Below are 18,347 nucleotides of genomic sequence, written 5' to 3'. Positions count from 1 at the left end.
TACTAGAATTTTACAGGGTAGATTTTCTGTACAATTTTAAAGTGTATTTCTTTTGCCTCGTTGGAAATGCAATATTTCCCAGGTAAAAGCCAGGTTCTAGTCTATATCCTCAACCAAAGACCTCCAGTAATACTTTTCTCTAAAATAAATTTTCCTTTTAAATGAAAAATTTGACACACAAAGCTATTGTTTCATTTCTTATCTAACAGACTAACACCTTTTAAAAGCAACGGAGAATGAATATTCACTGTGCTCCTCGAGTTAAATCTACATTAACACAATTTTGTTTAACTTCTATAATATATATATAATATATAATCCAACTAGACTAAGCAAAAAATCCCAGCATTCTAAAATGTATAACAAATAATCTGATGGGTGTTTTGAGCTGAAACTTTACAGACACATTCAACGAAGTACTATTTTACTCACAGTAATGATGACTATTTACCAACGTGTGTGTAATAAGTGTCTTACTGAAGCTTTAATTTATTAAACAGTATAATGTCATTCCATTCTAAGTTTACATCAATTTATATAAGAAATGGAGTGCTAGTTTTAATCAGCTAATTTGTGGCTATAGTTTCTTGCTCAGACTTATCTGATTTCTTTTTGTTAATTACTCTCATATAAGAAGAAGAGAAGTTATTTTCTTTCTGTTTATTGTTTTATTCATTTTACATTTTTATTGCTTTGTTAATTTTTAACAGGATAAAGTGTCCAAACGCAGAGAAAAACTATATATAAGTCATGACTAGTCAGAAGAACTAAAACGTGTAGTAGTAATGAATACTTTTTACATGAAGGACACCTATTTTACCTCCTTTTCTGTAAAGTTTCAGCTCTAAACACTCATTAGATTATTTGTCATACCTTTTAGAATGTTGAGATTTTTGCTTTAAACAATTAGTCTTAGTGGATTAAAAAAAGTTTTTTTAACTGTCTTAAAATGTTTAGAGTAAAGGTTTTGATCAACTCCAAATACTGAATATATGTGCGTCTGTGAGAAAGTGGAAACGAAGGAGAAATGTATCAATAAGTCAAGACTGCAACAGTAAGTGGCAAAAAAAGGTTTAAAAATACTTTTATTTTGGCGTGACGTGTGACGTCATAAGCCTGCGCCGTTCCAGCGCTCTGATTCAACAGGAGAAAGGTTTAGCTGCGTCCCAAATCGCATACTTATGCACTATTCTACGCCATTTTGTAGTATAAATAGTGTAAGTAGTGTGTTCACACTGAAAACTCTTAAAATAATAAGTGCACTTTAATTACCCGGATGATGCACTCATTCAGTCGCTAAAATGAAGTGTGTAATGATGGACACTTCACACACTCAACGACCGCAGGTTTGCTTACGTAGCGGAAGGGGCGGAGCTATCGGACGCACATGTTGGATAACTTTATTTATTTTGGATGGAGAGAGCAAAATTCTCCTACTAGAGTGATTATATTGCCTCCCGATGGTGAATGCGGCAATACTCACGATAGGTATTATTTGATAATTCGGTCATTTATTTCACTGATTTGGCAACTGTGAAACGTCATCAGGGAAACGGTTTGAATTTCCGTTTAGTAAAAAAACATTAGTGTGCCATTTGGGACGACACTACATACATGTACTATCCTGTTGAGTGTGTAAGTGCATAAGTACATAGTGCATGAGTGCATAGTGTATAGTGTGCCATTTGGGACGCAGCTTGTGTTTTAAAGTGTTTACACTTATATAAAGCGATTAATTAAAGTTTCAGTTTTTTTCATTCAGTGTTAAATTATGTACCTGCTGTTGACAATATTATTTTACCCTTTATACAACATAGCCCTCATTACTGTGAGTGAATTAGTACAATTGTTTGAATAAAGATAGGATAAACTTTTTGTCCTCAAGAGGAAATTTGTCATATGCAAAAAAAGTGCTATGCATTGTAAGCAGATAATAAGCTAAATAAAACAAACAAAAACAATTAAGAACATGCATAAAGAATAAAGTAAAAAAAAAAAGTTACAGAGATGTGTGTAATAAGTTCTTTATTGAAAATGTAATTTATTAAATAGTATATTGTCAGTCCATTCTAAGTTTATGGCTATATAAGAAATGGAGTAACGTTACTAGTTTTAATCAGGTCATTTGTTTGTTGCTATTGTTTCTTGCTCAAACTTACCTGATTTCTTATTGTTAATCACTCTCATATAAAGAAACTGTTGAAGTAAGTGTTAAGAAGTAAGTGTTGAATTTTGTTTCTGTTCATAGTTTTATTTATTTTAAACAGGATAGTGTCCAAACACAGAGAAAAACTCCTGCTCAAGTGACTGATCTCCACACTGTTATAAAGATGGCGTTTATTAAAGAGGAGAGTGAAGATGTGAAGATTGAAGAAACATTCACAGTCAAACAGGAAGATCCACAGGAACAAACAGGTTGGTTTTCATTCTCAAAGACCAACTCAGTCATTTAATCCTCATTCAGATATATTTTAATAATAAGAATATTAAATTAAATCCTTCTTGCAGCTTTGAATGTGCTACCTAGTTCACCTAAATGCACATAAGCACTCATGAACTATGTTTCTATCCAAAAATGGGAATGAACTTTATGCACAAAACTGGATTTTAGCATAAAAGATATGCGAAAAAAGCTGCGTTTGCATTCAAATCAAATCACTTTTATTGTCACATCAGCAGCAGCACGTGTGCTATGATGAGTGAAAAGCTTAGGTGCTGGCTCCAGACAGTACAAAATACAGACAGTTTAAATACAACAACAGTGCAAAATACAGACCGTGCAAAATACAACGACAAAGAGTCAAGCGAACAAAATCATCACTTCCTGATTAACTGGTGCCAAAAATCAACAGTAAAAATGGAATTTGCTGCAAAAAGAGAAGCAGGATCAATAGCCGCGTTTCCACTATCGCGTCTAAAGCGAGCGAGACAGGGCGAGCCAAGGCCAGTCACGTTTCCACTGTCACTTCCAGGGCCTAATCGAGCCAAAGCGGGGTTTTCTCGGGGCCAGCGGCCGGCCTTTTTCGGCCCGCCGAATACCTTGGGCCAAAGTGGGCCAGCTGGGGCTTCGGGGCGGAGTGAAAGGAGAGGCAGACACTAGTTTTCCGATCGCACACGAGTACATGCACCAAACAAATAACCAAATAAAAAAATAAGGGATAGAAAGCATCGAACCTTGTAAGCCTAGTTCACACTAGAGGATTTTAAGCCTGATTTGAGCCCGATTTGGAAATTACCGAGCTCGCCGACAGATCGGGCTGTGATCGGGAAGAAATCTGCGGGTGCTCGGCACTCTTTATGTGTGAACTACTGAACAACGCATCAACGAGGCTCGCTGACGCGTCGCCGACACCTCGCAGATGGAAATCCAACATTCAGCATGCTAAATATTCCAGAGCAGTCGGCCGACTCAACCCCATGCGTGGTCAGATGTAGTGACGAGCTGCAGCCAATGAGAGAGCATATCAGCATGAGCCGCGTGCCTGTCTGTTCAGGAGCTCACCAGAAACATCTGTGATTGGTCAGAATGGGCATCGATGCACTCGCTTCATTCTGCGTTAGCACAGACATGAGAGTAAGCTATATTAACAGTGGAACTAGAATTCTGTAACTATTAGAATTACTACACTGCTCATTCTGACGGTTCTCATATAAAACGCCATATTGTCACAACATATTTACATTCAAAGCTATTATTGAGATATTAAAATTAAGCTTTGAATGTCTGGCATCATATTTACTGACACCATTACCCTAAAAATATAACCGTTTTTTGGTAATACAGCCTATAAATATGTAGTTAAGATACTAAAACACTTAAAGGTCTTGGCTTTCATTTTCACTTTCAAACAGGAGCTATTTCACTGCACAGAATATGCTGTTTTTAAAGATATCTAAAGTAAATTGATGTTTTTGCCATCAGAAAGTTTTGTTTATGTTAGCAGGAAGTTGCTTGGCAAGAAAATGCACACATATTTAAAGTCACAGTAAAAAGTATCAGACATGCATGCAGTCATTTTGACCAATATGGTATTTTAAGGCAGAAATGCTCAGTTCTTTACTGTTTTGTAATTAAAAAAAAAAAAAAAACAATGTCAGAAAGAAATACACTGATAGTTAAAAAACGGCAGGATGTTATAAATTTGTTAGTTTTATTTTAAATAGTTATAAAATTACAAAAATTAAAAACTCTGTGTTTATCTATCCACTGGAACCTGCAGATGAGTGATTAATCCACTGATAAATCAGCTGATTTGACGATGTTTTTAAATGATTTCTCCAAAGCTTGAATCGCTGTCAGTGATGTCATCAGCACACAAGCAGCCAATAGTGTTCAGCTTTTTCTGACGACTCCTCCCTCGAAATTTCATTGGCTGTGGTTTGGTAGTTTGAATGAGCTGATGGGGAATGAGATGTTGTCAGATCATGTAGTGTGTGACCCCCCTCTTGTGGATCATTCACGTAGTGTCATGTAGTGTGAACACCACAGAGATTAAAAGACACAAAGTCTAGTCATGTAGTGTGAACGGCACAGCGATCTGCTGATGTTTAAAATCCTGTAGTGTGAACTAGGCTTTAGGCTGGAGTATTTTTTGCGTATGATCGCCCTTATGTTTTCTTTTTTAAATGTAACGCTGTTGCATAAAATGATAAAGTTTTCATTCATAAGTGACTTTGCTGCATCCTCCTTGATGTTTCAATAACGCATAATAATCTTTACACCATATTAAAGACATTGCGATTGGCCCGGCCCTGCCCGATAAAAGCCCTGGCTTGCACATGCCCGACAGTAGAAATCCGGCTAATCTTTTCTTTATCTAATAAATAACTTGCGCCTCAGAGGGTAATCCTGAAACGCAGTGAACGCGTAGTGGCGTTTAAAGGTGTCAGACGCGAGGCTAAGATGCTCTTAATTCTGGAGGTCTTGAATAATATAATAACACTAATACTTAAACTGTAAGGCGTATAAGAATGACCAAAACAAGAGTTCAGGGGCCTCATGTATTAACTTTGCGTACGCCAGGTTTCACGCTCACAATCGCTCACGTTTGGATTTACTAACGATGAACTGAACGTGGGAATGTGAGCAGCTCCACGGCAGCTTTCTGGCTGGCGTACGCACATTTTTTGTTCTTGTCTGTTTTATTTCCATTGGCGACTTCTAGAGGCAGTTGTGTTAAATTCCTCTCTACAAAGTGTCTGAGTTCATTAGACGCTGGATTCGAACTGAGTTCATGCTCGAACGTGTCTAAACATGTTGACTACACCTTACGAGCTGCGCCAATAAAACTGTTAAGGGTGCTGCAGCATTTTACACCTATAAATCACACTATTTATCTTTTAACTCCACAGTGCGATGTTCAGACCCAACTATGTTAACCGCATCAGCTAAACTCTCCCCACTCTATTTTTTTCTTTTGTTGTTAATTCCGGAGAATGAACTTGCAAATAACACCAAAGCAGCACCTCCAATTCACATTCTGTTCAAAGTTTCTCTTTTTGCTTGCTTTTGCCTTTGCTTTTTCGTTGGGTTTTGTCAAAGTAGAGTCATTAGCATATTCATACGGGGGAGGAGGCAGGGGAGGGGTTTTGTGCTCGTGCATGTTGCGCTCAGTTTCACGTTCATTCTGATGTACAAAAGAATATGCGTGGGATTCAGCGTATGCAGTGTTTCATTTACACATTTACAGCTTTGTGCGTACGCAATGTTTTAGTATGATTACCACGCAAGTCTTTGTACATGAGGCCCCAGATGTTTTATAATGTACTGAGCCGGCTGTTTTGTCCATTCATACACATTTTTATCATCACATGATCTCTTATAACAAAATCACATGACCTTTTTAATGCACATACTGGAGTTTGTATCGTGTTTTCCATCGTGATTTTTCATCTTTTCTTATAGAATAAAACGTTTATCCTACTCAGTTATGCGCATACGTTGTTTTTTTTTTTTGCGTGATGGTGTTTCCATAAACAGTTTTTTTAAGTGCATAAAAATAGGTGGATGGAAACATGACTATTGAAAGACAGGAATGAGTTTCTCTCTTGTTACTTGTTCTCGTGTCTTTTGTCATTATTTTATATATTATTAGTCTCCCATTTTCTCTACCTTCTTAAGGTTATTGCTTTTCTTGTTCTCCTACTGTTTGTAAAGCGTCCTTGAGCACTGGCCCTTTATAAAATAAATAAAAACAACTAATTAAAAAAAAAAACTTAAACTGAGCTAAAGATATTTGACCTATAGTATTCTCATAGAAGATATCTGCTATTACGGTGATAGTGTTGGCTTAGTACTTTCCATTTGCATATGTCACATTGATCCAAATTAACTTTTTTCATCAACATCTTTATGGGTTTAAACTTGTTTCTAGTAGATGTTACTAGTTCTCACAGATAGTATCTGAGTTAGAATTACATCATTATTATAATAACTAATTACCAGGGCTATTGTGTTTAAACAGGGTTTCTGCGGGGTCTTAAAATGTCGTAAACTCCAAAATCAAAATTTTCGGCCTTAAAAAGTCTTACATTTAATGAAATATTGTGTTTTAGGTCTTTAATCTTTTTAAACAAGTCTTCATTGTCCTTTGTTCATGTTTTGCTACCCAATCTGGCCAAAACCCACACAATCACCAACAATCCATCTCAATAAAACTTTCAACTTTTCATTAAAAAAAGTAATTTTAACTCTATTTGTCATAATGGTTTAATAATTTTCCTTACGATAACATTTATTTAAACGTGCTCCATGTATTTACTGCTGAAGACATCGAGGACAGATTGTTGTGTAGATTTAGTTTTTTATAGTTTTTAAAACTTTTAAAACATTTGTTCATTTTTAATTATTTTTATTAAAGAAAGTTTATTTAGGAAAAAAGTGTGTGGATACAAGTAAAGCTTGCTTGTTATTACACACAATTTAAAATCTTTTGCTAAGAAATATCTAAAATATATATTTTTAATTAATATATTATTGTATGATTAAATGTATTAAATTATCATATATTTTTTAAATAGGGCAAATTAAAATCTTTTCCATCTGGGCTATTTGAAAAATCCCTTAGCCTTTTGCCCTTTATGAGTCTAAAATTGTCATAATGGTATTAAAAATGTCTTTAAAAGTCTTACATTTAACTTGGTGAAACCTGCAGAAACTCTGGTTTAAAGTATAAAAAAAAACATGGATGCCCCCGATATTAAATATGCTGAATGAAATGGACAATAAAATAATTATTATAAAACATTGTACAGAATTCTAAACTATATGATGTTGCTGCAGGGCGACGTGAGACTAAATGAACAAACTATTGTGAAACAATACCGTTAAACATTTCGCTGACTACAACTGGCCAACAAACTAGTCTAAAAAAGACTTTTGCTGATTAAGAAATGGATTACAGCATGCTGATGATATGCAGAGATTTGAGTGTAAAGTTCGTCAGTATTGACTAGGGATGGGAAGATTAACCGATATGTATCGATACTCGGTCATGCGAGTGCATCGGTAGAGCAGCAGAGGATGAATGAAATTTTGGAAGCAAATCGAGATGCATCGGTTTTTCCAAGATACAGCTTATATTTTTAATATAGAATGATTTTTTTTTATTATTAGCAAGTGTTGTCAACCTGTTTTTGGCGCATAATTTAATCGACCTACATAAAGTATGCCTTAGCAACGGATTTGCGGATGTGTACACTTACACTACAACTCAGTGTATCAGGTGTGCGGATGAAGCGAGTGGAGCGCCCTCAGAAAGCGCGAGAAGCAAAACAAACATTTTATTCCCCACTGAGTTTTAAATCTAAAGTATGGCAACATTATGGATTTTGCAAAAAAGATGGACGACTTTTTAGGACAGATGCAATTTGCAAAATGTGCCGCGCATCTGTAAAATACACGGGCAGTACAACTAATCTGATATCTCACTTGAAGCGGCGCCTCGTTGTTGTTGTGGAAGCATCTTCCAGTGTTCCTGCATCCCCGGCTTCCTGCTCTGCTTCAACTGTAGCTACCAGCTCCAAAAGTGGTGAGAAAAGCATTGAAAGTTTTCTCCATGCGCAACAGTTCTGCTCGCTCTACACCAATAACGAATGCTATTGCATTGTTCATCTGCAAAGATATTCAGCCTAGTGTCACGGAGAACGAAGGTTTTAAACACCTCCTGTTAATTTGTATTTATTTATATTTTTATTAGCCCTGTTGTTTACAGTGATAGTGATGTTTCAAAGCGACATAACACTGCTAGTTCACGACCTTAAGTTTTGAATATTCAGTGGCAAAATATATCTTTGTAAAACTTGTTTTCATAGTTGAAAGGTTAAATCACAATTCTTGTTGTGCAATGGTAAACATTTATGTTGAAAGAGTGCAAATATATACATTTATAATATATATCGCACTTATACATTCTGTTTATCTTGAAAATCTTTAAATAATATGTGCTATAGGTTCTAAAATGGCCCTCTACTGTAAACTGACACTCTGGCTCTGAGAGAAAAGCCAGTTTGTAAAAAAAGTCTTGGTTTTGCTTTGTTAATAAATAATCAAACTCATTCAATGGCACAGCATCCTTTCTTACATAATCTCTTAAACTTGATCTAATAAGTTAGTGCTGAATTATCACATTGTATCGTGATATGGGTGTAAATCGTATCGTGTTGCATCGCAATATGTCACAAATGTATCGCTAATATATCGGATCATATTCTTTGTATCGAGATGCGTATCGGATCGGCATTATAGCTTAGATGCCCAACCCTAGTATTGACCATATTCTTCACGTACCAGCAGGCGCCGCCATTTGAATCTTTTTGCTCTTGACTTTTATTAAAGAATTTTTTTTAGATCCTAAAAACAATGTTATGCTGCTGAGGCATGGGACGATAACCGTTTTCAAGGTATAACGCAGTTTGAAAAAAGTCGAGGTTTAAAACTGCCAATATTTTCTGCTGTACCGTTCATTGCTATATGTAAGTTTTTTTTTTTTTTTTACATTTTGTTTTAAGATTTTCAGGACAACAGTATCTCCAGCAGAAAAGATCTCCAAAGATGCCATTTTAAATTGTAAAGAAATCTGTGTTTATAAAACAAATGAAGACAGCAGAAGTCAAGTATTCAATTGAATGATTTAGCCTGACATGTTTACTGCTCCAAAATACTTTAAAAGTTTCTCAAAAGAAAATGTTTTGTGTTCAAAGAGGAAAAAGTGTTTTTTCTTTTTTTTTTTACCGAGACATTTAAAAGAATATATTTTAGAGGAGTAATCACAGTACCATAAAACTGTGATATTTTTTATTCAAGGTTATCATACTGTCAGAATCTTATACTGGCCCATGCCTAATGCTGCTTGTTGTAGCAAAGTCATATTTTCTTATTTTATTGTTTTTCTTTGTATGTATAGTCATGAACACACTTGTTTGCAGAGCAAGAGAGCCTGTCTCTGAGTTTTCTGTCGGTCTCCTCCCCTTTTTAAAAGATAAAGCGATATTTCTCACTTAGCCTTACATTTTCAGCCACCTATTTTTATGTGCTTTTTGGATAGGCTATGAGCATAAAAAATTGGTTTGTTTAAAAGGGTTTGTTACAAGAGATCATATAATGATGAAAATGTGTGTGAATAGACAAACCAGCAGGCTGTATAAACATCTGAAATGTTGTTTTGGTCACTCTAAAACACCTGAATCGTTTCAGTATTCATGTTATTATATTATTAATGACCTTCAGAGCGTGTCGAGAGTGTCTGTTCTCTGCATCTCATTGCTTCAAACGCCAACACGTGTTCATTTTGTGCCAGCATTATTTTCTGAGGTGAAAGTCATTTATTAAATAAAGAAAAGATTCATGTAGCTTCTTCTACTGCAGGAAATTCTGTTTTTACTGTTCATATTTGGGGCCTGTTAATCAGGAAGAGACTATTTTGTTCTCTTTGATTCACTGAATGGAAACGCAGCTTTATTCGCACATCTTTTTTGTGACATCCCAGTTTTGCACATAAATTTAATTCGCTGTTTTGGATGGAAGCATAGCTATTGCCTACATTTCAGTTACACAAAGAACAAAGTCACGTTGCAGAATGGCTTGTCCTTTCTTGATGAATAATTACCTTAAATTCACTAACCTTTGACGGACATGTATTGTAACTAGATTAATGGGATTATTACTAGTTCTAAAAAGATTTTTTAGTCCTGCTTACATTCTAAATGTCATATCAGCCTCTACCACTTGATAGGGCTGTGCAATTAATCGAAAATTTGGTTTCAATTTCGATTTTGGCTTCTAACTATTATGAAAAACCATTAATCGAGATAAACGATTATTCCATCATATAGAACACACATTTAACGCCATCTTAATCTGAGCGCTTTAATGGTCAAATACATGCCAATTTGGGTCAGAGTGCTGTGTTTAGTGAATATTCATATTAACCCTTATTTGTGTAATAAACAACAAGTTGAGAATCTAAAGACAAGTGAAAGAAAAACCATATCAAAGCCGCACTATTCTTAAAGTGACAGCGGGCAATATTCCTGCTGCCGACTGTTTTTAGCATTAATCAAACAACAAAAGGAGAAAATCCCTCACTGCTCTTGACTGAAAGACTTTTGTAGCTCAAATGTTTTTCTGAAATTGAAAACTCTTGAGTATTTAATCTCTCGGTAAATCAACTTGAACCTCCTTACTGAAACAGGCCCCAGGTCATCATGACATGATTGACAATTGTCACTGTTTGTCATTGTACTCTGTTTATCCTGAGAGCTGATGCTGAGTATTCTTAGGGCTTTTCACACTTCAAATTGTTAACCCTGGGTCATTCTAACCCTGGATAAATTCTGGGTTATCTGTAGTCACCTTTCACACTGCTCATGCTATACATGGGTTTAAAAAATAATCCTGGGTGTTCATTAACAGACAGTTCAAATTCGTAAACCCTCGGTTATCAATATTATTTTGTATATTTACGTTGTCACTGTCCCTGATTAGACAAACCGCAAGTAACCTTTTTAGATAGCATTTCTGCATCTTGTCGGGTATATACAATGTCACCAAGTAGGTCTTCAGCTAAGCCTCAGGACATACACAAAGACAAAAGTACAAATAAATAAAAAACAAGTAGCAAAGCATGTCATCTTGCCATCTCCTCATCACTCCAGCTTAAAGTAAATGTGGCATTAAGAATTTGCATAAGTTTTATACAATAATGCAAACTTGCAAATATAAGCGTGAATTATGCAAACTTGCTATGGACATGCAGGATTTGTCTCAATCGAGGAAACAACACGAGTAATCTAAAGCGAGTGCGTTTGGTTATTTGCATTTAAAGCCACAGGCACAAAAAGAGCTTGGTTTTCCTCTGACCCCCAAAATTAAATATTCTACAGTGTATATGATCTGATTTTGAGCTGAAACCTCAGACACATTCTGGGAACACCAAAGACTTATTTTACATCTTGTAAAAAATGGGTAATTGTAGGAAACTTTTAAAGGGATAGTTGATGCAGAAATGAAAATAGCCTCACCATTTACTCTCCCTCGTGTGGTTTTAAACCTTTATGAGTTTCTTGATCATGTTAAACACAAAAGAAGATATTTAAAAAAAAAATGCTACTGGCTTACTGTGTTCAACAATAAAGGAAAGTTTAAAACCACATGACGGAGAGTAAATGGTTAGGTCATTTTAATATTTGGGTGAAAACATCCATTTCTTGCTTGTCGCTTTGAGCCTTCATATTAAAGCTAACTTTTTTTTTTTTTTTTTTTTATAGATCTGATGAAAGAACAGACTCATCAACAGAATGAATTAGATGAGAAACAGCAGTTTGAGAAACCCCAAGAAATAATGACTGATGAAAAACCCACACTGACTAAAAAGACTTCCTTAAATGGAAGACCTCGGAAATCCAAATTGGGGTGTAATTTCAGCTGTAAACAGTGTAGAAAGAGTTTTAGTCAAAAGCCAAAGCTTGATGTTCACATGAGAGTTCACACTAGGGAGCAACCTTACACCTGCGAACAGTGTGGAAAGAGTTTTGGTCAAATACAAGGCTTTAAAGCCCACATGAGAATTCACACTAGAGAGAGGTCGTACACATGCCAACAGTGTGGAAAAAGCTTTTATCATGCTGGACACTTTGCAGCACACATGAGAATTCACACTGGAGAGAAGCCTTTCAGCTGTAAACAGTGTGGAAAGAGTTTCAGTCAAAAGTCAAACCTTAATGTTCACATGAGGGTTCACACAGGGGAGAAACCTTACACCTGCGAACAGTGTGGAAAGAGTTTTAGTCAAAAACAAAACTTTAAAATCCACATGAGAATTCACACTGGAGAGAGGTCTTGCACATGCCAACAGTGTGGAAAAAGCTTCCGTCATGCAAGAAACTTGGCAGTGCACATGAGAACTCACACAGGAGAGAAGCCTTTCAGCTGTAAGCAGTGTGGAAAGAGTTTCAGTAAAAAGCCGAACCTGATTGCTCACATGAGAGTTCACACTAGAGAGAAACCTTACACCTGCGAACAGTGTGGAAAGAGTTTTGGTCAAAAACAAGACCTTTACATCCACATGAGGATTCACACTGGAGAGAAACCTTACACATGCACAGAGTGTGGTAAAAGTTTTCCACATAAAAACACACTCAATCACCACATGAGAACTCACACTGGAGAGAAGCCGTTTGCATGTGCTCAGTGTGGAAAGAGCTTCACAACCAAATTTAGCCTCAAGAACCACATGAATGGTCACACTGGAACCATAGTGTTTACATGTGATCAGTGTGGAAAGAGTCTCACACGCAAAGACACCATTAAGCAACACATGAAGACTCACTCAAGAGAGGATCGTTTTAGATGCAGTGAATGTGGAAAGGGCTTTAAAAGTAAAAGAAGCCTCAACACTCACATGAAGCTTCACAATGGAGAGCTGAGTCCTCAACATTGAGGCCTTGTCCACACAAACACGGGTATATTCAAAACGGCAGCTTTTTCATGTAGTTTGGCTGTTCATTCAAGTGTAGTTTATTTATAAACTACTTTCGAGAGGATCACATGCTTATGATTGTCCACGGCTGGTCCAGCTTTAGCTAAAACATGATTCACCAATGAGATAATTCCTAACTCACTATGAATAACAAGAGTTTCTTAAAGCTGCGGTCACACTTGAGTTTGAGATTGTGAAATTCTGTCGTACGGTGCTGTTAAAAGGGGCGGGATCAAACAAGATTTTTTAGAAATAAAAAAATGAGCAATTGCTCCATGGTTTAAATTTCTGTCCAGAGAGGTCATGTTTTGATTCTCGATTGGTCTCACACAGTCAAGTGATGCGATTTCGCAGGTCAGAGTTCACCAAGCATGAACTTTGCACTTCAGCAACCTGCGAAACTTGACGCATGACCCTGTGTTTTTGGTCTGACGCATTCACATGCGTATGAATGCAAGTCTATGGGAGGAAAAGCCCAGTGTGACCGTAGCTTAACTCAGTTATCTTTGTCTTGTCTCCCACCCTTACTCCCCCTCCTTTATAGATTGGGCAACACGGCAGCCAATGATTAGCCAGTGGTTAGCACTGTTGCCTCACAGTAAGAATGTCGCAGGTTAAAGTCCCTGCTAACCAGTTGACATTTTTGTGCAGTTTGCTCATTCTCCCTGTGCTCACGTGGATTTCCCCTGGTTTTCTCCCACAGTCCAAAAACACACAACCTAAGTAAACTGAACATTAAATTGGCACCATAGTCGAGCTCTTAGTAAGCCTTATATCTCCCTTTAGCCGACCCTATATCTGTCATTAGAATAGAAAGAAGTCTGGGGAGTTCATCGAGATCTACCTGAGCTCACACTCCCCTCTCGTCCTGCTTACGGGAGGTAGCCTACGGCTAGGATCTTATGAGCTTAGGTCTCTCCCGGTATAGCATGCCAAACAAGTGTGAACTCTTGAATGCATATCAAGTTACTGATAATGAAACCCTTTGAACACCTGAAAATTTAAACTCAACTGAAGAGGGATGAAGATTTTGCCAGCTGTTTTGTAGTGTAGATCAGGGGTCACAGCCCAGTACCAGGTTGTGAGAGTTGCTATCGGACTGCAAGAAGGCAAAATAACTCTATATGTTGATATATTGTATTGGCTTGTTTCATATGCAACAAGTATCTGCTTCTGATAAGGTGTGAACCAAATAACCTACAGGAACTCAAGAGATGTGACCCATCCAAAGCAGTTGGGTAATCTCCAGGGGGGTTTCATCAGTGTCTCACAGACTGTACTTTGGTTTAAGTTACTTGAAGATGGACAAGTTAACATCAACTAACATTGTTAACATTGTCTTCAATAAAGTCTTCTCCCTTTAAGAACTTTGGTCAGCTTACTTATTTTATGCATTAGTCATCTATACATTGGCGAGCCACCCAAGAACGGTTAAGCCAAATACGGTAAAATCTGAAAATGTGCTTCAACTTATTATGAACCGATCACCATATTTGTGCAGGGTTCCACACAATTCTTTCATGTTGTCACAACACAAATTAAGTTAACTTAACACTTTTAAAAAATGTATGTCGACTGAACATTAAGTTGTCCCAATGAAATCTCAATAATTGTGTTATTTCAGCACATTTTAATTAAGTAGTTTGAACAAGTAAAAAAAATAATAATTTTCTGTATAATGGAGATGAGATTTTTTCGGCACATTTTTAAACATAATAGTTTTAATAACTAATCTCTAATAACTGATTTATTTTATGTTTGCCATGATGACATTAAATTAGACAAGTTATTGTATAAGGATGGTTTGTTCTGTAGACTATTGGGGAAAAAATAGCTTAAAGGGGCTAATGGTTTTGTCTTTAAAATGGTTTAAGTATAAAGTTTAGAATAAAAAACAGCTTTTATTCGAGCTGAAATAAAACAAATAGTACTTTCTCCAGAAGAAAAGAGAAAGAGGAGACTTTTTTTTAGCCTAATATGAGTTTATGAATCTTAAAGTCACACTTTAAAAGAAACTCCATACCACCAACTTTTTTAAAATAAGATTTGGGATTATATACTACATCTAATTTTTATGTTTTTATTAATTTATTTATTTTTATTAAATGTTCAAAAAATATGCAAACCAAGTAGGCATTACATGCATAAACAAGGAAGAAGTTATACAATTACAATAATAGGCAGACACAAATATAGGAAAAAAATTGCGTATAGTAATGACAGTTGTATTTACCGTAAAAAAGTAAATAAATACAAATTAAATTAATAATAAAACAAAAACAAATATATTAGAAAAGTTTATGCAATATATGTATACATACACACACACACACACAGTACTGTGCGCTGGTCAGTTGGCATTTCTGTGTGGAGTTTGCATGTTCTCCCAGTGTTCACGTGGGTTTCCTTTGGGTGCTCTGGTTTTCCCCACAATCGAAAAAACATGCGGTACACTGTAAAAAATTGCTGTTAAAAAACGGTCAGATTCTACGGTAAAATAATGTTTTTTCACTAAAACAGTAATATTCTGTTAAAAACAGTGCTTTCTGGGTAACATTTTTGTTTTCGAGAAAGTAACCAACTGCTGAAAACTGTGAGCTAACAGAGTTCAGATTCGATGTTTTGAAGTCTGTGTTTGAAATCACGCTTTGTGTCCTTGTACACTATTTCATACACTAGTTAACTAATATAGTTCACCTGACAGTTTTAATGAACACTAATGAGTGAATTCAGACACTGATGAACACCTGCTGTTAATAATCTCAATTACTTAAGAAAATAAACAAGAAACACAAACAGTGACTTGAGTTACAACATTAAATAAAATCAAATAAAATAAAACAGCTTCAGTCTCAGCAGAGGATCATTAAACAACTCCACAAACAACAGCAGACACTCACTTATTACTAAATGATTTGACTTCCATACTATTCTCATTGAGATCCAACAGAAATTAAGGTGTTTTTTGTGTCACCGTAATGGAGTGAGGGGCTGGTTTAGTTGGGCTCTTCACCCTTGAACTCATTTAACAAGACTTTCCATTTGCTTGAATACAGAGTTTACAAAACGTTTGTACTATAGCAATAAAGTTGGGAAGTCAAGAAATAAAGAAATCTATTTATCTGAAATTAGTTCTGATAAATGTTTTGGTATAAATCTGGAAGAAGGGCCTCATGCAATAGATTTTATGCTCAGTTGCAGGTATTAATTTAATTAATGAGAAGTGGAAACAGAAAAGATACCTCCGTAATTACTTACCAGTTAAGAAATAACATACAAAAACAGTTCAGTTATGACTAATACACACTCAGACCTCATGAATCTGACCTTGTATCTCAACAATGGTAACATCTCAAATGTTTCATGCTGCAATGCATGCTGGGAGTGGCACTGTACAAATATCCCAGCATGCATTGCGGTATAAATAAATGTTGTATAATGGTCTCACAGTTTTCTTTATTTGTGTTTGATTCTACTGTTGTTTATGTTTAGACTTTCAGTTGCCTGTTTGTGAGTTAAACTGTTAATTTTGTTAGTTGTCACCATTATTGAGGTTCATATGCTGATAATTGATGTCTGTTTGAGTGAGATTTACACCATAGAGCAGTGTTTTGTCCAAGATATTCTTAAAAACTTCCAGAAATCATTGCCATATATATATATATACACATAATGTAAACAATAGATTTAACATTGAATAGGAGCAGTAAATTTTAGTATACTAAATGAGAACAGACTCTGCCATTTAATAGCAACATGAACATCACCAGATCTTATTTAGGTTTTTGGCTGGCTTGCCACAACAAAGGAGCTTTTCAAACAAAGTTCTTAACAATTGCAGCAGCCAAGATATATAAATGTTAAATATGACAGGGCTAAGAGCCCAACTAAAGCAAACTCTGTTCTCCATGATGGTGACGTAAAACTTTAACTTTTTCTCAAGAAGAACTTTAGTAGATGTTATACAAAAATACATGTATTAAGTAATAAGTGAAGCTGGTGATGATGTATGTAGAGTTGTTTAATCATCCACTGATCATTTAAATGATTTAATCATTTGTTGTTCTTCAGGTTATTTCATTATAAAGCTGTGACTAAAGTTTTGTATGTTCTGTTCTTGTTTTCTCCCTTCAGTATTTCTTCATTTGTTCATTGTTAATCCTCAATTATCATTTAATTAGTCAGTTAATTAATGAATTTACTTCAGCTTTGCTCCATGTTTCTTGAACACTCAGTAGTGTGGCACCTTCAATAAAAACGGAAGTATATGCTCTGGGGTTTAAAGGGTTAAAGGTGTGAGAGGTAAAAACACAGTGTAAAAATGTATTTTAACAGTAATATACTGTTAATTTACACAACGGAAATAGACTGTAAAAAAACAGTAGATTGCTGGCAACCACAGCTGCCAGTAGATTACCGTTAAATCAAGGAAAAAACAGTATTTTACTGTAAAACCAGATGCTAATTTCTTCTGTGTGTCACCGTTGTGGAGGAGAGTAGAGCCAGTGTATGAGTTAAAGATGAACAATGAACTGCTGATGTTATTCTGCATGTTTCTCTATTTAAAGATAGCGGCTGTTTAGTTGCTGATGCAGTCAGAATCTCTCTGGTGATTCCAGATTTACATGTATGTGTGCTGTTGTGAAAAATAAGACATTAGAGTTAAACCGAACTTTTCTAATTAACTAAAATAAGTTATCATTATAAGTATGCTTCTAAGCATATATAGCACATTACTTCATAAACTCATTCAGCAGTTGACCAATTTGAGGCAGTTGCTTTCAGTGAGCAAATTGAGTTCACTTGAGTATTGTGTAAATCAATGTAGTCCATGTATTTTTACAGCAACATACTGTAAAATAACAGTACATTGCTGGCAACTGCTGCTGCCAGTATTTTACTGTTTTTTAACGGGACAATTTTTAACAGTGTACAGGTGAATTGGGTAAGCTAAATTGTCTACTATATGCAAGAAAAAGAGAAAGGGGGGGGGTTTAATAGGTTTAGATTTGGAGAAGGCTTTTGACAGGGTAGAGCATGATTTTTTATTTGCAGTTCTTAAGGAGTTTGGTTTTGGGAAAATTTTAGAAAATGGATTCAAATTTTTTTATACAGATATTTGAACTTGTATTAAATGTATTTTTTTTTTTAACAGAATGTCTTCAACCAACTAGATCAATAAGGCAAGGATGTCCATTGACTGCTTTATTATACACACTGGAAGCTGAGCCACTGGGATTGGCAATAAAATCAGATAGAAGCATTAAAGGGATATAAATAGTAAACAATGACAACAGAGAAGCTGTGTATCAATACGCTGATGATACTACATCGTTGGGGATTTTAGAGCGATATTGTAAAGCATCAGGA

At 35.7% G+C, this 18,347-nt stretch overlaps 1 protein-coding gene and 1 long non-coding RNA gene across 4 annotated transcripts in view; one reads left to right on the top strand and one right to left on the bottom strand.

Moving 5' to 3' along the window:
• LOC141381959 (uncharacterized) overlaps nucleotides 1-18,347 on the bottom strand; it is a 239,902-nt gene that overhangs the window by 91,887 nt on the left and 129,668 nt on the right. The window lies entirely within an intron of this gene.
• Nucleotides 1,101-14,338, top strand: LOC100537584 (uncharacterized). 3 transcript variants are annotated; one of them, XM_068220086.2, is made up of 3 exons: nucleotides 1,101-1,153; nucleotides 2,268-2,415; nucleotides 11,767-14,338. In XM_068220086.2, the coding sequence occupies exons 2-3, from the start codon at nucleotides 2,331-2,333 to the stop codon at nucleotides 12,936-12,938; spliced, it is 1,257 nt and encodes a 418-aa protein (XP_068076187.1). In that variant the 5' UTR covers nucleotides 1,101-1,153; nucleotides 2,268-2,330; the 3' UTR covers nucleotides 12,939-14,338. The 3 variants fall into 3 exon arrangements, with proteins under 3 accessions (XP_068076187.1, XP_073804608.1, XP_073804607.1); XM_073948507.1 differs by having other exon boundaries at nucleotides 1,101-1,488; XM_073948506.1 differs by having other exon boundaries at nucleotides 1,101-1,828.

Source organism: Danio rerio, chromosome 4, assembly GCF_049306965.1.
Source record: "Danio rerio strain Tuebingen ecotype United States chromosome 4, GRCz12tu, whole genome shotgun sequence".
Taxonomy (NCBI): Eukaryota; Metazoa; Chordata; class Actinopteri; order Cypriniformes; family Danionidae; genus Danio; species Danio rerio.
This window is presented reverse-complemented; position numbering and strand designations above follow the sequence as displayed.

Bases quoted from the DNA above. Each gene is read 5' to 3' on its own strand.
- LOC100537584 (XM_073948506.1), top strand. From the start codon at position 1,772: ATGTACCTGCTGTTGACAATATTATTTTACCCTTTATACAACATAGCC. The intron at 1,829-2,267 runs GTGAGTGAATTA...TATTTTAAACAG, and splicing joins ACAACATAGCCCTCATTACT to GATAGTGTCCAAACACAGAG. The intron at 2,416-11,766 runs GTTGGTTTTCAT...TTTTTTTTATAG, and splicing joins AGATCCACAGGAACAAACAG to ATCTGATGAAAGAACAGACT.